Source organism: Glycine max, chromosome 1 (genome assembly GCF_000004515.6).
Source record: "Glycine max cultivar Williams 82 chromosome 1, Glycine_max_v4.0, whole genome shotgun sequence".
NCBI classification, from domain to species: Eukaryota; Viridiplantae; Streptophyta; class Magnoliopsida; order Fabales; family Fabaceae; genus Glycine; species Glycine max.
This window is the reverse complement of record NC_016088.4, coordinates 32092191-32115628: the sequence shown is the minus strand read 5'-3', so window position 1 is coordinate 32115628 and position 23438 is coordinate 32092191. Positions and strand designations below refer to the sequence as shown.

The following is a 23438-nucleotide window of genomic DNA, read 5'->3' as shown; positions in this document are numbered from 1 at the left end:
ATCCACTCCATGTTATTAAAGAAGCTAATAAAGCCAAGGGAAAAAAACACAATGATGCTATGACGTTTATCAGTTTAAACACTTCTTCATTGAGAAGCAACATGGATCCTTCTAAAGGATGTTAGAATTACAAGGTTCAATGGGTGAAGGATATCCATCTGTGGATACCCATTACAAGATTTCTCCTTGCCACCCTTGCAAACATAGGGCTATTTGATGATCAGTTGATTGAGCTAGGCAAGCTTCTTTCTCAGATATACATTCCTAACCAAGCCATTGCCTATCCTCCAAGCTTACACATTAGTAGAGCAACTAATATCAAGATGATCCTTGACAAAACCTGCCAAGACTAGAAGTTTGTGATTTGGGTAAGAAGAAAGGGTTCAAGCTCTACTTCAACCAATAAATGCCTTGCAAAGGTCAAAAAGTAGAACTTGTCAGCCATCCTCGTGATTGGAAGACCATTTTCAGAGGTATCAAGCTTACATGTGACCTAGATAACTTTGATGTCAAGGCTGATGAAGTCATCCATTCCATTCAACCTATTCTTGCGTTCAAGCAGGCTAAACCCTTAAGTGAAGCCACTTCAATTTAGAAGAATGCTCTTGATATAGTAGTCATTTTCACAAGCAACTTTGATGTTGCCTTTCTCAACTATGTTGCCCCTAGAACTCTTTTAGAAAACAAAGTCCATGACCTTGTGACTCAGGCCATGTTAAGAAAAAGGAAGAAACCCAAGAGTTGGTAAACCAGGCTATGATGCAATAAAGGGAAGAAACAATGAAGGAGATCCAAGCCTATGTTGAACAATAAAGATTGAAGAATGAGCAGTATAAGCAATCTATGCAAAATGCTACTGTTACTCAATTCACCAGTTTATCTCAAATGTTGTTACAAAACCTTCAACAAGCTTAGCAAAACATGCATGGAGCTGTTATTAACCTTGTCATCCAACCACAACCATCCAGTCAATAGCAACAACCACTAAGTATTATACCTACACCAACTTAAGCTAAACCTACACTACCACCACCACCAACTCAAGAGTGACAATGATGTCCAATAATCATTTCTTTCTTTGAACCCAGCATATTTTTGTTAATGGCAAAAGGGGATAAGGTTGAAGAATTTTTTATTGTAAAGAAGCACTCTTCTTAATAATACAAGTGGTTTGATGCTCATTTGTGTGTTATGTGCATATGTTATCCACTGCCACACACACACACACACACACATATATGATTGCATATTTTTCTCTAAGATCTCTCTATCTGTAACATGTATAAAGGTTGTTGAACTCAAGGTGTTTTTTAACAAACCTTCACACACACACACACAAAAATGAGACGTGTGACAAAAATGAGACGTGTGACAATGCCTCTAGTTGTGAGACAACGATCATATCAAAGCTAGTGCTAATCTCGTAATGGATTTCTTCACTAAAGTCTATAAAAGGCAACTCAAGCTCTGCTATTCAACACATGAAAACGATGAGAAAAATGAGCAAGAGCTTTTTGAATTGATATTTTGTCAATTCAATGGACAATACATTATTGTGCTTAAGTTGTTCATTCTTTGCTTAGCAAAGTTATTTCATTATATTCAAGCTTAAGTGTTTATCCACTCTATTGAGTGATTTGAACCTGAGTATTCATTCAAACATTGTTGTTTGGGAAAGCTAGGAGTGACTTAGTGTTAAACAATACTTGAGTGTCTTAGATTCAGGGGGAGTCTAAGGGTGTGTCAAAAGTGGCCTTTAGAATACTATTGCAGCTAGGAGTGGCAAGACAAAATACTTGTTGTAATCAAGCTTTGATTAGTTAAACCTTTTACAAACATGTAAAGGAGAACCGGATGTAGCTTTGTCTAAGTGAACTGGTATAAACTTAAGTGTTAATACTTCTCTCCAAAGCTATTTTATTAGTATTCTTTTGTGATAGTTTTGATACACATTATCACACAAGTCTGCACTTGAAAAAAAAAACCTTTGTGAAAACTTAGTTTTATCAAACATTGGACAATAGTCTTTTGTTTTCACTCACCGGACAATAGTTTCAATAATTTGGTTTTAGCATATCTTCATGTGAAAAAATTTCTCTTTGCGAAAGGATGATTACACACTTCGAGTCCATACACATTGATCCGTGGGACCAAAGAGGGTGATGAAACCCGCGATTAAAGATAGCCCAAGGGTGGTGTATACATGTTCCCCATCTCGTGGGATCAAAGACCTAAATATCAAAAGAATGCAAGGTATTCCCTAGTTTCCTTTCACTACAAGAAAATTACAAAATCACGTTGCTGAGATAGCAACCATCTAAAGAAGGTTTAGTATAACCGCTGCAATATTTGAAATCATTGCAATGATGGTTCACATGACAAGTATTGCGAAACCAGCCGCAATTTACTTATTAAAATTAAATTTGCTTAACTAAATTAATCATTAAGTCAATTTCTGGAAAACCATCATAGGTTTATTTAATATTTTTAAAAACAAAAATTAAAAAGTAATAGAATTGGCATGTATTTTTTAGCAACCCTTCTAATTGGCATTTTATTTTTAAGCAGCCCGTAAAGGTGTAAGTGGGTCAGTTTGAGTGGGGTTTGGACAAACCCATGACCCAACCCAATCAAATTTTAACAAGTTGGTTTGGGTCGGTTTTGTAAGAAAAAAAATGAAACCCAACCCAAACCAACTAGATTGTAAACGATTTGGATTGGGTTGAGCCAACAGGTCAAAATATTTAATTTTTTTTATTTTATTTAAAGAATATTTTTTATAAGCTAAAATTTTTACTAAATGAATCAGACACAATTGTTTCTTACTAAATTTTTTATTAAAAAGAAAATTTTGTGATGCTGTCATATCCCATTTATCTATCTATCTATCTATCCACAGGAAATGAAAAATTAAGCCTACCATATTCGAGATAAGGAGTTCCATTAAACATGATGAGGATGAGTTTCAAAAACTTTTTTCTACCAAAATCAATGAGATATTACAAGGCTTATTCTTTATAAATAGATCTGAAATATTTTTGGAAGTCCATCTGAAGTGACTTTAATCAATAAAACCCATGTCTGACGTAGCTCCATTGGAGCTTGTATGCCTTGGATCTTCTTTATCAATAGAGTCCTTTGCTTCTTGAATTTTAATGGCAACAGAATGGAGAAGAAGAAGAGTTGAGAGGAGACACCACTTCAAGGAGAAGATGAGTCAAGAAGAAGCTCACCACCATAGGAAGCCATGGATAAGAGCTTGAAGGTGGGAGAAGATGAGTGGAGGGAGAAGGAGAGAAGGAGCATGAAATTTTGTGTCTCAAAAGAGGTTTGAACTTTGAAGTGTAATTCTCAAATGATCAAAGTTCAAAAAATGCACACACATGACCTCTATTTATAGCCTAAGTGTCACACAAAATTGAAGGGATTCACTTAAATTTGAAATTGAATTTGTGGAGCCAAAATTTTACTAATTATGATTAGTGAATTTTAGCTATGGTTCAATCCACTAATCCAAGATCAAGTCCAAGTCCAAGATTCTCCACTAAGTGTGCTTAGGTGTCATGAGACATGTAAAACATGAAGAAGATGCACAAAATATGACTATATGATGTGACAATGAGGTGTAGCAAACAAATGCTCATCTCCCTCTCTAAAATTTAATTGAATTGAGCTTCTCCCCATTCAATTAAATTTATTTCCCAACACACATCAAATATTCACCTAATGCATGTGAAATTACAAAATTACTCATAATACAAAAACTAGTCTAAGTGCCCTAAAAGACAAGGGCTGAAAAATATTATATTTTTAGGGTACCCTACCTATATTATGGAACCTTAAATACAAGGCCCAAAAATAATGAAACCTTCTCTTGTACCTCTGATCCAATATTCAAATCTTCTTGCTATCTAATGCCCTTGGGTGTAGGATTGCATCATCCCCTCCCCTTGAGAGTAGGATTGCATCAATGTCGCCTTGATCTTAAAGGTTAAAGATGCTTTCTCTCAATTCGGATTGATAAGTTTATACAAGTAATAGTCAATAATCTTTGATTTTTTTTTTAATTTTAAAATATATATTATATATTACTTATTTCAATATTAATAATTTAACATAAATTAATGAGTCAACCGATGAGTTAGTCTAACTATTAAATTTGACCTAAACATAAAAATTATCCAATATAAATTATTTAGATTCATTTGGGTCAATTTGAATTTAGATCTCTAGCACCCGCTACGCTAAGACCCCTAGCAGGCAGCCTTTTGAGTTCACTTTCCCACCCTGCCCTCTGAAATTTTGAGACAAAACTAAACTCTGATATTTTCCCTTTGCTCTTTCTCGTTGCATCTTGATGGCTCCTTGTCAAAACATTACCGCAGTTTGGAAGGGTTAGTGCTACGCGACCCACACCGTGGTTTCGGCATCGAGGTTTGGCCTTTTTTAGTTTGCTGCTTTGAGGGTTTCAGCACCGTTGTTCTAGGCTTCAACCCATTCTGCAACATTGAAGTTTCTGGCATGTCTATCTTATTTCTTTTTTGATTATTTTTGTGTGTGCATTGTGTGAGTGTTATTGAAGAGAGTAGATGAAAGAGTGTGCAGTGCGTGGGTCCATCTTTCTCTTTAACACATAAATGTTAAAGTTTCCACCTTTATTGCGACGCATATGCACTCCTCCTATTCACTTCAAATACTTTTGTTCTAAAATGCTCTTTTTTTTTTTTTTTTTTTTTTTTTTTTTTAAATTTCAGTTAATGTCCTAAAAAATTTGGGGAAGCTGTCAGCTTTGTGGTGTTCTAATCTGGAACTAAGGTATTTTTTTTATCATTATTATTTATTTAGGTAGGTAGTCTGGTATTGCAATATGTCATGCATCATCCTCTCTTTGGTTGCGAGATGGTGGTATCATTCTTACCACTGTTTAGAAGGAAATGCCAATGAATTGAATCCAAAGGTTATTGCCTTTGTATTGAATATTGATACTTTCCGTGTAAATATTTTATATACTGAAAGAAAACCATTACCACAAAAGCACAATTTTTTGTTCAGGTCCTTGTGTGTGTCATGAAGTGCTTCTATGCTTCCACTTCATCTTTGTCCCCTGATTTGGTTATATAGGAAAGTTTTTTTAGATAAAGGGGTGCTATAATTTGGACTTGGAGTAAGGCCATCTCAAGTTATTGGATCTACTTCTTGTTCTGCGACATCGACAACTCTTCGAGTCTAATGCGGAGATGGAACAAATGCAAGCTGAAATTGAAGCTCTTAAGGCACAAGTTCCACAAGTTGATGTCTTAAGGAGGCATTTCTTATGCAGATTGTTAGGGGACATGGGTTAAAGTAAATATTATTAAATATGTTTTATTTATGTTCGTATGCATTTCCTTTCTTTGCATTTTTGGATTATTGGAACAGTTTTCAGAATTTAAGTTGAAAAATCATTTCTTAATGAGCATTGTAATTTTCATGTTGTGTCCTTTCACTCCTTTTATTTTCATTCTTATGCTTCTATGATTGCCAAATTCCTGTGTTTATTTTCTACTTTATGTCGTTGTTGACATTATATTGTAACCTTTCAATTTACCCATTGTAGATTTGAGGATCATATATAACTTTAGTACTATATTTGCATGTAAATGAACTCAGGATAATTGTTGTGTCCATATTCTGGTTGGCTTCTTACTTTCAAGGCATTAAAATTTTATGGGTTGAATGCATTGCCTAAAAAAATAGCTGAATCTTGTTGGAAATTGATGGTTTTCCATTATTTCTTTCTCATCATATAATTAACAAACAAAAGTAGATATGATATACACTGGTTTTTGTGGGAATTAACCAATATATCATGTAAAACTTTACTAATTCCTGAAATTGTGGTTTTAGTCTTCATTAGACAGAATTTCTACTTGCTAACTTTGGTTTGTTATGTGTTTCACTATTAGTCCCATTGCTTCTATTGTCTTTACGAGACTCAACAAGGTTGGTACTTGGTATTGCTTCTTTATCACATCGGTTAGGTGGCCTTTATTGTGTCTACTAATCCTTATTTTAAGGTCTATCTATCCCTTGGTATGACAATTTTCACTTCAAAAAACAACTATGTTGAATTTTACAGTTATTTGATATTTTGTGTACTAACAATTTTGTGTCCTATACAGCTATACCTGTATCTTTCTTTGTTTGCGTGTGCTTTCATATGCTCATCTCACTAATTTATGATTCCATACTTGTTATCCATAAATGTGTCATTATCATACAATGAGTTGAATGTAAGTATGTGATAGGAATTTATCTTCCAAGTGGGATAGGCCTTTTAAGACATCAGCGAAGGCCCAAACAGTATGGGACCTAATAATATCTGTTAGGGGAGAGTCAGTTAGAGGAGAGAGAAGGAGTGCTGTGAAGTACTGAGAGTTTCTGTTTTATTGGGATTGGGGAATCATTTGTGCAGGAGCACCTCAGATTTGGAAATTTTGGAAATTGAAATTGGAGTCAAGAGAGCCTCTGTTTGACTAGGGGGAGCTTTGCTCTCATTCCCTTACCTATTCTTCCTCTTTCTCTGACTAGGGGAACCTCTGATACAGATTGTAACATTGGTGCTTTCGTTGAGAGTTTCCGATTCGAGTGTATTCAAACCTGCATGATGTCCCAACTCCTTGATAATGTTGAGTCCAGAATTACTTCCATCGAAACATTCCTCCATTCCCATGATGCTTCCATGCAGCGTCACGAAATTTTCGAAGTCCGTCGAGTCATTGTGTTCCAAGGTGCAAGAATCCATTCCGTGATATTTCAGATCTTCTTCTTCTCTGACTCAGACCCCTCCCCATGGATCTTCAAGACCAGACGACTTGAGGTTGGTGACGAAGCAAGTCAATCTTCCTCCATTCACCAGTGAGGATCCGGTAGGGTGGCTCACGAAGATAGAAACATATTTCTCAGTCCAAAACACCCCAACAAAGTTGTAAATCCAGCTTGCTCAGATCTCCATGGACGGGATGACATGGCGTTGGTTCAAGGTCTTGAGTGACTTCGATGCTTACCTAACTCGGGCCACTTTCAAATGTGCACTGTTAGAATGTTACGGTGACAATCAGTTGGGCAATCCGTTCTCTCAACTCAAGTTGCTTCGCCAAACGACCATCATTGATGGATATGTGGAAGCTTTTGAGATCCTCACTGTGCAAGTACCCCTTCTGACTGAAGAGCAATACATGGGGCTCTTCCTTGGTGGTTTGCGCAAGGACATCCGCTTGAAGGTGTTGGCATTTGAACCACTCAATCGCCATCGTCTAATCTTTGTTGCACGTTTGATTAAGTGCAAATTGGGCCGAGTTACCACTCATAGTGGTACTTCTAGTTGGCGACAACCCACACAGTAGCCCCGTTACGCCCCATCTAGACCCCCACAACTGGGTTCTCCTCGTTCCTCAGCTAATGGGCTTATTAGTGCGGTCCATTCTGCAAGTGGCTCTACAGGATCACATAATAGAGGTCCCAGATCTGGGCCAATCACTCAGGCCCAACCCCTTCACGTTTGGGTACTCGTAACCTGTCCTTTCTAGAGTTAATGCATCATAGAAATAGGGTCTTTGTTTCAAGTGTGGGGGGTAACTGGGGTCCTACCTATGTGTGCCTGGATTGCAACGTGCGCCTTATGATTTGGGAAAGAGAGGACCCACAGGACAATGTCGCGTCTGTCTCAGAATCACCCACCAGCCTTGAGGATCAACCAGACATTAACGTTCAAGACATGGCCTGTCAAGTTTTGGATTATCGTGCCTTGGATCCAAGTGAGTTAATCCAATCCAAAACCATCAAGTTGGAAGGGGAGTTGGCCGAATATCCCATCCTCCTCCTCGTTGACAGTGGCGATAGTCACAGTTTTATTGCACGAGAATTGGTGAGCTCTCTGAATTTGGAGGTCACACTGACAAAGGCATTTTCTGTTGGGTTGGGCAATGAAAGTACGTGCTCGACTCAGGGAGTTTGCAAAGAGCTGCGTGTGAAGTTGGGCCGCTACACAATTGTGACAGACGCATACATATTGAACTTGGGCGGAGTGGACATTGTTTTAGGGGTGGAATGGCTTAAGAAATTTGGGCGAACAACCATGGATTGGCAGAAGAAGACCGTTAGCTTTGAGGATAATGGCCAATTGACCATGTTGAATGGTCATCACTTTAAAGACATCCATCGTTCTCTGGTACAATACTGCAATGCATTCTACCACTGGGAAATCACCCTTTGAGTTTGTTTACGTCAATTCTCCTCCCATTGTGCTTTGTTTCTTGAATGGAGAAACTCAGGTAGCTTCTGTAGCAACAGTGCTCATGGACCGCGATGAGGCTCAGTAGCCAACGAAGAAATATGCTGATGCTCATAGGAGGCATGTGACTTATGCTCCTGGAGATTGGGTGTTTGTGAAGCCTTGCCCACATAGACAACAGTCTGTCGTTCGTAGGATCAATCCCAAGCTGTTCCCTCGCTACTATGGACCCTTTCAGGTGCTGTCTTGTGTAGGAGAGGTGGCCTACAAACTTCAGCTTCTGGACTCTGCTCAAATTCACCCGGTTTTTCATGTTTCACAGCTCAAACGATCAATGAAGAGTGGTTCTGCTCCGACTACTTTGCCTCCTGGGCTGGCTGTTGCTGAATATGAGCCTCCTAGTCCTGAAGCTATTTTGGTAACTCGGGTAGGCAAGCACCAAGGCAACTCAGTGGAAGAATGGCTGATCCTGTGGAAGTCACAGCCTGTGGAGGAAGCCTCTTGGGAAAGGGCAGTTTCTATTAAAGAAAAGTTTCCCAATTTTTGCCTTGAGGACGAGGCAACATTCATAGGGGGTGGTATTGATAGGAATTTATCTTCCAAGTGGGATAGGCCTTTTAAGACATATCAGCCAAGGCCCAAGCAGTATGGGGCCTAATAATATCTGTTAGGGGAAAGTCAGTTAGAGGAGAGAGAAGGAGTGCTGTGAGGTGCTGAGAGTTTCTGTTTATTTGGGATTGGGGAGCACGTCAGATTTGGAAATTGAAATTGGAATCAAGAGAGCCTTACTCTGACTAGGGGGAGCTTTGCTCTCATTCCTTTACCTATTCTTCCTCTTTCTCTGTTATTCCTTTGTTTTCTGCAGGAACCTGACACAGATTGTATCAGTATGCTTTCATGTGTATAATTTACTTTCGTGGTTGTTGATCCTGTCAATTTGTAAAGTTGTGGTTGCCATTTATCATCATATGCAGTTGTACACTTTGATCTTATTTTTCAATAATTAGTTCCTGGATCTTACTTTTTAGTTGTACACTGTTGGCATTGAAGAACGAAGAGTCTAGTTCTGCTTCTGCACAATTTTGATGTTAGAGAGAATGCAATTTCTGTGGCTGGAAGGCTATCAAAGAAAAATCATGTTAGTATTGTTGGAGAATTGAAGCCCAACACCTCAGGGAAGAGGAACTTTGGTCCAGGTTCAAGCACAAGGCATGCCAGTTAATGGTAATGTCTTCACTTGAGTGTGATTTTTATTTATTTATTTAGGATTGAATTTAGTGGTGTATGAAATCCTAATTGTTTCTCCTTAATATATTAGTTGCTAGCTTAATTTATGAAAACCACAAATCTGCAAGTAGCATTTAGTATAAGCTTAATTGCGAAAATGACAAATCACTATACTTTTAAATGCTTTACTTTCATTTTAAACTACAAATTCAATAGGTGGTTATCAAATAGCTCTTTTAGTATTTTTGTTGGTTAAGAAATGATCATGAATCATTTTAATCAAATTAAGAAGAAAATGAATATATATATATATATATATATATATATATATATATATATATATATATATCTACGTGGGGGTGTCTTTTATATATATATATATATGATCGTGAATCATTTTGATCTTTAATGTATGAGGAACCTATAGATTTGTCAATAAATGCAATTCTTAAATTCTAGTTAAGAGTATATACAAAGACACCCTCCGTGTAGCATGCTCGTGTCTAGTTATGTATGTATGACATTAGCAAATTGTGAGACAAACTTGAAAACAGGCAAATAAACTAGTCAACTAGAGAAAATAAAAGAAGGGTACAAGGGATGGTCATGAGAAGATAAAAAAATTGACTAGTGTAGTAGTGTTGTTAGTAATATCTATACTTCAAGTTCTTCACAAAAAAATAACTATAATATGAAACTAAACACAAATGAACCTATGAAGAAAGCATTAACAAATGATTCCTGAATATAATCATTTTATAAGAATACTGCACACATATACAAAGCATGAATAATCAATTTACTCAAAACCAGAAAGTTGTAAATTTTCTTTTCTGTAGTCATCTCAAATATAAGCCTGCCAACGAAATCTTCTGAAACAGCCATAACAGAATAGGAAACTACTTGACATAAGAAACAAAAAATAAATGCTGAAGAAGCAGATATCTTTAAAAATTGCAAATCACTTGGAAACAAGTATAAGATTGGTACTTAAAATATCTTACATAGTAAAGATAACATGAGACTAACTATGCATTTTAACATGCAATCCATTATATTACAAAAGAACATGACCTACTCTACATAACAAATATTTTCTGTAAACCTACTTCCTTTCATGTTACACCCCATTCTTCCATCTTACAGCTCCTGTCCAACCATCCAATTGAGTTCCTGATCCTCAATATAACGCCTAATTATAAAACTTGTTAAAGTAAAAGGATTGCAGCCATTATGGTCATCAGCAAACAAAAAATAAAAATAAAGAAAAGAAGGCAATGAGCAGCCAAAAATACACCTTACAATTACAACTTGCTTGTACTTTACATGCCAAATGAACAAAGCTTTGGTGAGAACAAAGATCAGTTCAGTTAGAACTTAGAAGGGAGCATCATCTCCAATGAAGCATGAGGTTAAAAATGAGAAGGCTATTTATTGATGAGCTCACCACCTAGGACTTGTGATGGGGAAAAAGCCTGAAGGAGACAAAGGAAACAGCCCTGGAGAAAGTGGAGGCTGTGGCCCGGGGCCTAAAATCCCTGACTGTGCCAAGGGTGAGAAAGGGAAATTGGGAGTAAGAGGATATGGAAACTGAATGCCAGGGGACAATAGAGGTGGATAACCAGGCTGAGGGGAGAGGAAATTCATGTAGCCATTTGGTGAAGGCAAGAGAAACTGAGAGATTGGAGAAGGTAAAGGAAAAATAGGAGGTCCATTTGGTTGTGGGGAAGGAACATCAGGCACAGGAGGAGGAGGACTTGTGCCATTCAAAGGCAACATAGGAGGGTTAGGAAGCAAAGCAGAAGAAGCCGGATGGTGTTGAAATTGGGCACCCCTTGAAGCTGGATCTGTAATGGAATGTTCAAGGTATCTCATGTAGGCAGAGATTGGTGACTCAGCTATACTATTAACTTGTGGCAAAGGGTTTGGTGATGGTTGTTGTCTAAACTGAGCAGGTCTAGCTGCTGGCAAGGTGGTGTTATTGTAAGGAACAGGCAATGGAGGCCTCACATGTGGCAAAGGAGGAGGCCTAATTTTCTGCAACCTCATGCTTTGAGGTTTTGGGGAATTGTTGTTCTGAGGAGGTTTGGATTGAGGGTCCTGAGAGGGTGACCCTGTAAGCTTCTGAACAATATCCCTGAACTCATTCTTGCTTATGTTGTAAACCTGAGGCTGAGGCTGTTGTTGCTGTCTACCCACATTAATGTTGTTGTTGTTGCCATAATTGGGCTGGTGTAATGGGCTCTTCCTAATGTTTTTTCCCATTTTGTTCACACCCAAATTGTCATTATGCCTGTTTTTTGAGTTATCCATTTTTTGCTATAGAGACAAACCCCAATTCAGAAAACTATTATTACAAGGAACTTGAGAACTTAAAAACAGAAACACTAATCACACAAATCAACCTCAAAAGTGTGCCGTGATGGTTATTGTTATTGATCATAGGAATAGCACCACCCCAAATGAATGAACACCAGAGAAAGCAGAGAACATACCCTTTTGGGAAGATTCACACACCAAAGAGGAACAGAAACTTCTACCGGATCGAACGAATATGGGGTTTCAGTGCGGTGGAGAAAAGAGCCGAAAAAGATTGGAACTTCTCGGAGGCTCTAATAGTAATAATGAGACTTTGAAGAATGGAAAGCGTATAAGCAAAAATGAGAAGAGAGGGACAGAAAAGGTTGTTTTATTTCATAGTATTTTGTGTTGAGTCAACAGTGGGAAAAGGGAAATGACATGCAAGGGCATTTTAGGTAAAGGACGACGACTTTTTTGAGAAAGAACAGCGATTTGGGGTCCACTTTAATGTCATAATGTGAATATGCCCAATTGCCCAAAATATAGTTAGAAAAAGTTCCCCAGTCAAATGTATTGATTATCAAATGTGAATATGATGACCACTTTCCAGTTTTGTAAGTGCAAAAATTCAATTAAACTGATATTGGGTTAATTAGTAATTCCATTACAATTACAACTAAAAAGTGATGCATTGATTGGTACTCAACTGAAGTTATTACTATTGGATCAAGAATTATATAAATGAATACTAGTAATTGAGATTAAATGGAAATAATTTGAATTAATAAAAAGACTCACTCTGCGTTGCACAAAGAGGGATGAATAGTCTATTAGTCTTTTTTTCTGAAAGGTGTCTATTAGTCTTTTAAGACGTTATATGACTTGCCTTTCCGTTCTTGAGATTTTCATGTTACTGATATAAATTTTTTATTTCACTGGACTGAATTAGTATTTATTTTACTTTTATAAATCATGGTTGTATTTAGGCTACAAGCAAAATAATTGGTATAAATGGAAAATGTTAAAAAGAAAGGAAAAAGTATTTAAATCCTATAATATAAAAATTAATTATACAATATATTAACTAAAGCTATTATGTAAAAAATGTATTAATATTAATTAAAGTCAACTTTTTTTTGAGTAAGAAAGGAAACAATTAAAGCTAACATTTGAAAATGAAAATGGTAACGTGGATGGCAACTAAGCTAGGCAAGACTTGGTCAGACAGCTGAATCAACGTTGATTTTGGTGCTGAGTTCAATTATGACTATTGACTATTGAGTGATTAATTTTTTTTGTTGGGGACCGTAAAAATATAATGTGAGATTTTTTTTTCTTCCAACAACAATCTATTCCAAACCATTGTTGGTATATTGATTATTTTTAATAAAATTAGTTTAAAGCTTATAACTTTATTTTTTCGGATCGTGTAATTTAAAACTTATAATTGATAGCAGAAAATAAAATTTATAACTTGTTAAAATAGAATTGTTTGATATATTTAATTATTCTATCAGTTGATAAATATAAAATGATATAAAAATGTTTATATACTATTGTCACATAAAAATGTTTTTTAGGTAACTATAATTTTAAATATTTGATTCTTATTTTTTTTGGAAATATATAATATTTTATTAAAAATAAAATATCAGAAAGGATATTAAAATAGTTAAAAGACCTAAAACTATTAAGAAGAGATGATAAATAAAGTGGATTAAAGCAAGAATAAAAATGAAAAGAAAGAATAATATTACTAATACATGCTTTTAACGAGTTATAAGTTAACCCAAAGAAGCATACAAGTTTGATTATCAAATGGCTTAATTTAGTTAAAGTTTATAAAGCTAGTCAAATAAATTAGAAGAATCTATTTTAGATATTTTTAATTATTTAAGTTATGTTATACTTTTAATCAAATTAGCTGTAAGAAAAAAATTTGTAATCTAACATCTATCATTTTGTACAATTATGAAGCGACAATTATCGTAGTTTTAATAAATTATGGGATGTATTACATGATTATAGAAGAATCTATAGTATGGCAGCGTACTTGAAACGTCTAGGCTGTTCACGGTAAAGTTTAGTCCAAACAAGGCGAAATTAGCAGCATGAGCCGAACTTGGTTTTAGACCAAGTCCAAACTTGGTTGGTGCTTTTGACTTTGGATGAGTTATGTTATATCTTATCATATCAGCGCCACGAATTATTATTTTTAACTATAAAATTATTGGAAATTATTGTTTAATTTAATTTTTGTGGCTGATGTGATGGTCGTTAGAAATTTTCGAACACATTCTTCGAATTTTAAAGCTGTCACCCGATGATATCGCGTTGAAAATTTGTTAATGGAGTTGATGTTATGGAATGCCGGAATATATATAGTTTTTCGGGAATATACATCTCAGGAGTATTTTTTTTCTTTACAAGTTTGTTTCACTCTCTGTTTTCTTATTTATATTTTCTCTATTGAAAATTAGAAACCCCTAGTAATCCCTTTACACACATGCCAGGAATTTCCTTTCCCACACTCAATCCAAGAGCACTCCCAACTTTCAATTGCGACTGAGTTAATCTATAATACTCTACTTCACCTTTGGAGCTAAGAATGTTATCGTTCGCTCATGGTCCTTTAATTTGAAGATACGAAGGTTTCAGCTCCAACTGAAAGGGGATGTCTAACGAATTATTGTTCCAGCGGCGATAGAAGGAATGGTCGCAATGATGAGACGAAGCCTGTTACGTAGCAAGAATTACGCTACTCATATATGGTATTCTACCATTAGAACGATGAGAAAAGCGACAGAGAATATAAAATAAAACTTTGTATTTCTTCAATGAGACTTAATACATTCCATTAATATTAAACATAATGAATGACAACCGTACATGTATCATCATCTTAGTATTTTAAAAATAAAACTAAATACTATCTTTTTTTTTTGCTCAGCAAACTAAATACTATCTTAATATTTTAATATTAACTTTATCCTGTAAAATCTTGAAGTTTCTCTCTTTGGATCCCACTTTAGATCCATCCTATCAAAGATAAACACCACTGCATCAAATACATTTAACAAAGTCGCTTCTACATCAGTGGTTAAAAAATTGATGTAGAAAGTGACATGGTAATATTTTTGCAATTATAAATATACAAGTTGTTCACATAGTATTGTAGAAACTAGAAACCAATGTAAAATGTGAGTTGTTAACATTGGTTATGTAGAAATTGATGTAAGATGTGAGTTTTTAACATCTATTATGTAGGAATCGATATTGAGTTTGCTTTGAAATCTTTGAAACACGTATCATAATTGACTATTTTAACTCATTGTGCTCATCCCTCTCTTTCAAACCCTAACGCCACCATTGGCCTCCTCGCTCCACCATCTTGCACCACCAGCCCTCCTTGCACCACCACCTTCGTCTTTCTCAAAAACCCCTTTCCCTCAAAACCTTCCATATGGGAATCCTATCTCTCAAAACCGTCACCCTCGTCGTCACTATCGCAAACCTTCGTCATCGTCATCATAAACCCTCGCCACATTATTTGTTCTCTCACAGCGTGATCCTTATTCTCTCACACTCAGAGCACACACTTTCTCTTAGTGGTTTACACAAGGTGTTGATTCAAGTTTGAAGTCTTGAAGATTAGCCCTTAGGTTTTAGTTTCATGATTTTACAATGCCAAACAAGTTTTGATAGATGTAGCATTTGTATTGTATGTTTTTAGACTAGGCACGATACTTGATATAATTGTAGTTTTCCTTATATCCATGCTTAGTATGATTCAAATATGTTAGACAAGTGGATTGATGTCTAAGTTTATTAGAATCATTAAGTTTAACACTGTGTAATTGATTACTAGGTTTTGTAATTCATTACAAAGTGATAGAACAAGCAGCATGACCATCTTTTACTTGAAATTTGGTTAGAAGCATCAAATTATATGTGCTAGTTTTAGAAGAAGGAAGGCTCTACAACTTGAAATAATCAATTACCATTTATTGTAATCGATTAAATGCACTTGGAAACTTAAGGAGCCCTCTGTGTGGTTGAAATAATCAATTACCACATTGATAATTGATTATTCCAAAAAACACAGAAGCATGAGAAGCTCTCTGTTTGAAATGAGACAATCAATTACCATTTCTAGTAATTGATTAGCTCATTTCAAACAGAGAGCTTAATCAATTATCAAGTTTCTGGAAATGCAGAACAAGAGGGATTTTAACGAATTAATCGATTACCAAGTTTGATAATCGATTAAACCAATCTTATTTTTTAAAATTTTAAATCCCTTCACTTGTTGTTTTCATTAGTGACTCTTGATACATTTTTATCTTTGAGAAAATACTTCAAGAGGTCAACTAAGGGATTTTCACTGCATTTCTTTTGGAGATTCAAGCTGATTAAGATTCATTCATTGTTCATCATTATTTGAAGAAAAGCTTAAAGATGTTGATCTACACATAAAGGTGTATTCAATCCAATTCTAATTTCTTTCTTGTTTTTGATCTTGGTTAGGGTTACCAAGGGTTTTTTTATAGTTGATAGGGCTTTAATTCCTGTTCTTTCTCTTGTAGGATTCAAGGGAAGAGTAGAATTAGGAAATTGCATGTGCATAGTATTTGTACTTGATTCTCTACTAGTGGAAGTTCTAAGGAGTCTTAGGACAACTTGATGTAGGTCCTCTTAAGATGGAACCGATATAAATTCTATGTGTGGTTCTCTCTTTCTTTAACCCTTAGTCTTGTATTTCAATCTTGGTAATGAAATTGATCTTAAAGGGCCATAAAACTCTATTTTTCATATGATATTAATTTCATTCTTTTCTTGGTTGTGATAACTTTTGTGACAAACTTTTGAGAAAACTTTGATTAATCAAAAGGGGTCATTTTAATTGAAATAAGAAATTAAGCGGTAGAGTTTACAAAGGAATGTATTCAACCCCTTTTGCTTCTAGTTTCCTGGCTAACCTAACAATTTGCATCAAAGCTTGGGTGTTGAAAATTAATCAAGATTTTGTCAAAAGTCGTTGAATATGGCTAAGAATCAATTACCATTTGCAGACGGTGCATCCATTAACAAACCTCCACTCTTTTGTGGCATGAACTATCCGTTTCGGAACGTTTGAATGAAAATTTTCATGGAATTTGTTAATAGAGGCATTTGGAATCTATTGGTAAATGGTTATACAATTTCAACCCAAGTTGTTGAAAACAAAACTATAGAGAAACCTTTTGAATCTCGATCTCAAAAAGAAATTAGAAGAGTTGAATATGATGCTAAAGCTATGAATAAAATTTGTTCGTCCTTGAATTGTGATGAATATTTTAGGGCGTCAACATGTACTATGGTGAAGGAAATGTGGGATCTCATCCAATTGACTCATTAAGGTACTTCGGAAGTGAGAAGAGCAAGGAAGAATTCACTCATCCAAGAGTATGAAACTTTCTGGATGCAACAAGGAGAAACCATAGGAGATGTTTAAAAGAGGTTCACTCATGTTGTGAATCACCTCAAGGGCCTGGACAAAGAGTTTGAGGAAAAAGAGTTGAATGTGAAGATTCTAAAGTCCCTCAATAGAACTTGGCAACCGAAGGTCATGACAATCTTTGAGTCCATATCTTACATCCATTACTCATGTCGAGCTGTTTGGAAAGTTAAGGGAATACAAAATGAACATGACTAGGATGGCCAAGGAAGAGGCTAAGGAAAAGAAGACTAGAGGCTACCATCAATTGATGAGAGTGAAGAAGAAAATGAAGAAAGATCCGACAGCGAGAATCTAACTACTAGTTAGAAAGTTTAAGAAGTTTTTGAACAAGAGCCCCAAGGGAAGATCCTTTCAACACAAGAAGAACCTTAAGAAGAATGAATCATCCTCTCCTAACTTGTTTTAAGTGTGGCATGTCGGGTCACAAAATCTGAATGCTCCATCTTTGTAAAGAAACAACAACAAGGAGGAGAAAAGAAGGCAAAAAGTCATAACAAGAAGAAGACTTACATTGCATGGGAAGAGAATGCTTCCAGCTCTTCAAGCGACTCAAGTGATGAAGAAGAAGCCTATCTTTGTCTCATGGTGGACAATGAAGTCGAAAGTGTTGTAAGTTCTTTCGAATCCAAAACTAAACTTGATGAAAACTATGATAAGCTTTTAGATAACTTTAACGACATGCATGAAGAGGATCAAAAGTTATCTTAAGCCAACAACTTTCTCAAGGGAAAGTTGAGATTGCATTTGAATAAGATGGTGAGTTGTCAAAAAGAGTTGTCTAGCCTAAAATTGAAAATGAATTAGAAAAAGCACTAGAAAACTCTTCTTGCAATGAAAAAACTACCTCCTCACCTTCCCCCTCCCAATGTGAAATGTGCAAGGCAATTAAATCAAAAAATGAGTATTTGTTGAAAACCGTGTCCAAATTCACAGTGGAAAGAGATAATCTAGATGCATTTCTGATAAGTGTCATATTTTAGTTAATATGTAATTTGAATGTTCACACTTCTCTTGTGATTTCAAGAAATTTTCTTAGAAACTCCATTTAATTTTGAGTTATTTGTTAGTTAAAATATGTTTAAATGTTTTGTTTATAATTTGAAGGTTTATCCAACTCTTTCTCATGCAAATTTTATAGATTAAGAGATTGGTATATGATGGAAGAAAGGTGGAAGAAGTGGAAAGCATTTTTCGAGCAATGAGGAGTTATTTTTGAGTACATGGAGTTTTAAAGTGTCTTGTTTCTTCTCCCAGACAAGACTTGATTCGCCCAGGCAAATGAAACCTGTGAAAACAGGGGTTCATCCAATGAGTTTTCTTGCCTAGGCGAGAATGGCTCGCTTGGACGAATGTACTCGTTGTCCAAGACTCGCCTAGGCAATAATCAGTAGCCTAAGCGACCCAAGCTTTCTTCATCCTAAAGTTCCTTTGAAACTTTGTGAATGGGGATACAAAAGAATTCTTAGGCGGTTAGTCCTTTGAAATCTTTTGTATATGGGAAAGAGAAGAATCAAAAGAATTCTCAGACTGTGTCGTTTTGAATTGTTTGACAAGGGAGAAGGGAGACACAAAATAATTTAGGCGGTTAGTCCTTTGTTCTTTTGGAAAAGGGAGAAGAGAGACACAAAAAGAATTCAGGCGGTTAGTCCTTGGTGAATTCTTTTTGGCAAGGGAGAAGGGAATGAAAAAGATGAATAGCATAAGTTTTGTTTTCAAGGTTTGAAAAACTAGAAAACTTTAGAAAGCTTTTGGCATAGGAAGAAGAAGAAGGAGTTCAAAGAGATTCAGAAATCAATTGGCAAAAGTTTGTTGTCTAAAGAATGAATGAATGAATAAAATGCAAATCAAAGCCTTGCTTTTATAGACTCTTCAAGTCTAGTCAAGAGACCATTAGAAGAGTTATAACCTTTAGAAAAACTTAAAAACCATTTGGAAAAGTTATAACTTTTAGAAAAACTTGAAAACTATTGGAAGAGTTACATCTTTTGATTTTGTTCAGAAACTATCACTGGTAATCGATTACCAAATCAGTGTAATCGATTACACAAAACTTTTTTGTGAAAGGATGTGACTCTTCACAATTAAATTTGAATTTCAACGTTCAAACATACTGGTAATCGATTACCAAATACTTGTAATCGATTACAACATTTTGAAATTAATTGGAACGTTGTAAATTCAGTTTGAAAGTTTTTTGAAAACCATTTTGCTACTGGTAATCGATTACAATAATCTGGTAATCGATTACCAGAGAGTAAAAACTCTTTGGTAAAAGGTTTTGAGAAAAAAATCATGTGCTACTCAGTTTTTGAAATTTTTTTTAATACTTATCTTGATTGAGTCTTCTCTTGATTCTTGAATCTTGAGTCTTGATTCTTGATCTTGATTCTTGGAACATGAATCTTGAAACTTGATTCTTGATTCTTGAATTCAACTTTCCTCTTGATCCTTGAAGTGTACTTGATTCAATCTTGAACTCATTCTTTGATTCTTGAGATCATCATCTTTGTTATCATCAAAACTCTTTGAATCAATCTTGATTCATCATGAAGCTTGCTTCTACAATCTCCCCCTTTTTGATGATGACAACTTCTGAAATCAAGAAACACACACACACACACACACTTTTTCCTAGTCGATCACTCACATAAATTTCCATTCTCCCCCTATTCTCCCCCTTTGTTTTTGAATTTATGCTTCACTTAAAATTAAGTTAATTACTCATATGAGTTCTTGATTTAATCCCTATTTCTCTCCCCCTTTGGCATCAACAAAAAGCCAAAGTGCGTAACAAGTATGAAACATACAAATACAACTAATCGTTCACACAACAATCATGGAAAAATATAAACTAATCATGAAGCAAGAAACTTGACTAGATCAAATATATAGAAAAATCACATAGTCATATAACATAATTCATAATTGCTCAAACACACCATGCAAATAAAGAAATACTAAATTGTTCAAATGTCATAATAATATAGCCAAATACACGGCTGGAAATCAAAGTACTAGTAATATTAAAATAAGAAAAAAAAACTAAGATGATGGTGGCGGCGGTGGTGGTAGATCAAAGCTTGAACGAATATAAGATACATCTTCTTCGACCTTGGTGATTCTTGACTCCATCTCATTGAAGCGCATGTCCACTTGTAACTCCAAAGTATCAAACCTTTCACTAACAAAGGTTTGAAGACCATCGAACCTGTCCAAAATCTTTGAAAGAAGAGATGAATCTTCTCCATCATGTCCTTCTTCACCAACATGTCGAGCACCCTTTTTCACCCAAGAGCCATCATGCTCTTTTTGATAACCAAAGGATGCAATGACTGAAGCGCCTATTAGAAAGGATCTCTTGATTGGAACATAGGGTTTAGAATCAAGAGGGATGCTAAAGTGGTTAAGGAAGAGGGTGACTAGGTGTGGATATGGCAATGGAGCATTCAATCGCAATGCCTTATGCATGAGATATCTAACAAGATGTGCCTAATCAATTTGTAGGCCTTTATGAAAAGCCCACATAACAATAAGATCTTCTTCAGAAACCTGTGCAAGGTTTGAAGATCTTGGAAACAAGATGCGAACAATTAGATAATGAAGGATGCGGCTTTCAAAAGCAAATGAACCAACAACAAGCCTTCCGGTCATATCCGCTTGGTTGGTGCAAACCAACCGGTGGCATCATGTATAGAAAAATCAAACTTCCAATCATCAATCAGTGTACCTTCAAATGGTACACCTTCACTTGGCAATTGGGTTAAATCATAGAATAGGGATTGGTCAATGACCATCTTAATCCCATAAACTTCAGAAATTAAAGTGCCTTCTTGGATTTCTAGGTTTGAATAGAAGGCTTTGACTAAATCAGAATAAACAAGCAATTTTAAAGACATGAAAGGAATAAGATTGGAGTTTTCAAATGCTTGAATGCATTCAAAACTCTCATTTGAAAAGAAATCCATATCAATGAATTTTGGATCAATAATGGAACGAGATGAAAAGAGATTTGTGTACCGTATCCGCTGTTCCTCAGATGAAAACAATGATCCAGAGGGAATAGAGGAAGGAATCGGCGTTTCTTGTGACTCAGAATGCCGTTGACTCCGACTCGAAGTGCCCTTTCACTTCTTTGATGGTTCCGCCATTTGAAGAGATTATTCAAAATTTTAATCGGTTCAAATGAAAGAGAATGAAAAAAGATGAAGTTTGGGCTTTGTAGGGAGTGATTTGGACAAGAAATGAGTGAGATATGGCTGAAGAAAGATTTAGGGATGAGGGTTTTCGAGAGAGAGAAGAATTGCAGATTTCAGAATTTGAAATTTGAATATATAGGTGCAGGGACGTGTGGTAGTCAATTACATTAATATGGTAATCGATTACCAGAGGTTATTTTAGCCAGAAAATAAAAGCTGATTGACTTTTTAGAGGAGAAGGAATTTGAAATGAGTATCAAAATACTTTATAATAAAAAATATTAAAAATACTTTATGAATGAATCTTAATCAAGTAATCCACATATTATATCATGTAAAACATTAAAACATGTAGATATTCAATTATATCAAAGCAATCAAACACAAGTATTGAAGAATAATGATTATAGATATTATTAAAATATTTGAATGAAGATTTCATGCAAAGAAGATAAACTCAATCAAGAACACATACTCATAATTTCAAACAATCAAAACAACCAAGTAATGAAAAATTGTTAGTCATCATAATCAAATAAAATGAAGGAAAAAATTTCAACTAAAAATATTTTAACAAGAGAACGGTTTTGACTAGATCTTCAAAGATGAAAGTCATACTTTTGCTCTTTGTTTAACCTTCTTGAGAGATGTTTTCATAACTCTCATAATCCTTGGTTAGAAGATTGATCTCCTTTTCTGAACCATCGGATGAATCATTGTCGTCCCATGCAATGTAGGCCTTCTTGGTTCTTCTTTCATCATACCTTTTCTTATCACTTTTCTCAGGCCATTCTTCATTTGAAGGACAATTAGCTTTGATGTGACCAAGTTGATTGCATTTGTAACATCTAAGAACTTGAGATTCTTCTTGTGATCTTCCATTGTTAAAGTTATGACGCCTTTCTATTCTTCTTCTCTTGACAAATTTCTGAAACTTCTTCACAAAGAGTGAGAAGTCTTCTTCATCATCTGAGTCGTCTTCTTCATTTGCTTCTTGCATTGATGATGAGGCTTTAAGGGATATACTTCTCTTCTTTTTTTCGGTTTCTTCATTTTGATTAAGACGTTGGAGTTCCATCTCATGTTCCTGCAATTTTCCAAATAAAGTAGCAAGAGACATAGAAGAAAGATTTTTACATTCAGAAATAGCAATTACCTTGGGCTGCCATTCCCTACTTAAGCATCTTAAAACTTTATTAATCAAATCTTCATTAGGAAAGATTTTTCCTAAAGAGGCAAGATGGTTGACTATATGTGTAAATCTTTTCTGCATGCTATGGATGTTTTCATTAGGGTTCATCCTAAACAATTCATACTCATGTGTAAGGGTATTGACTCTAGATCTTTATACATCAGTGGTTCCTTCATGTGTAAGTTGGAGAGTATCCCACATCTCCTTGGCATTTGTACAATTTGACACTCTAAAATACTCATCTATTCCTAGGGCTAAAGTAATAATGTTTTTGGCTTTAAGATCATACTGGATTCTTCTTCTATCTTCTTATGTCCACTTATCTCTAGGTTTTTGTGTTGTGGTGCTTGTGCTTACATCTACTACAGTGGGTATGTATGGTGATGTAAGCTCCATTGGAGCTTGTAGGCCTAGGATCTTCTTCATCAATGGATTCCTTTGCTTCTTGGAAGATGAATGGCAGCGGAATGGAGAAAGGAAGAGAGAGAGGAGACGCCACTTCAAGGAGAAGATGAGTCTAGAAAAAGCTCACCACCATAGGAGGCCATGGATAAGAGCTTGGAGGAAGAAGGAGATGAATGAGGGGAGAGGGAGAGAAGAGCACGAAATTTTGTGCTCAAAATGAGCTTTGAAATCTGAAGTTTAATATTCAAATGATCAAAGTTGAAAAAAATGCACACACATGACCTCTATTTATAGCCTAAGTGTCACACAAAATTGGAGGGAAATTCAAATTTCACTTGAATTTGA

At 35.4% G+C, this 23438-nt stretch overlaps 1 protein-coding gene and 1 long non-coding RNA gene across 3 annotated transcripts; one reads left to right on the top strand and one right to left on the bottom strand.

Moving 5' to 3' along the window:
- The first annotated feature begins 4073 nt into the window (after positions 1–4073).
- On the top strand, positions 4074–9612 carry LOC102667359 (uncharacterized). 2 transcript variants are annotated; one of them, XR_005890635.1, is made up of 3 exons: positions 4130–4434; positions 4755–4815; positions 5053–9612. It is a non-coding gene; the product is annotated as an uncharacterized lncRNA (long non-coding RNA). The 2 variants fall into 2 exon arrangements; XR_005890636.1 differs by having other exon boundaries at positions 4074–4434; positions 4755–9612.
- Positions 9613–10443: 831 nt separating this feature from the next.
- Positions 10444–12351, bottom strand: LOC100784501 (protein HAIKU1). Its single transcript, XM_003517877.5, has 2 exons — positions 11995–12351; positions 10444–11818 (listed from the first exon to the last, which is right to left on the bottom strand). The coding sequence occupies exon 2, from the start codon at positions 11810–11812 to the stop codon at positions 10943–10945; it is 870 nt and encodes a 289-aa protein (XP_003517925.1). The 5' UTR covers positions 11813–11818; positions 11995–12351; the 3' UTR covers positions 10444–10942.
- Positions 12352–23438: the final 11087 nt, after the last annotated feature.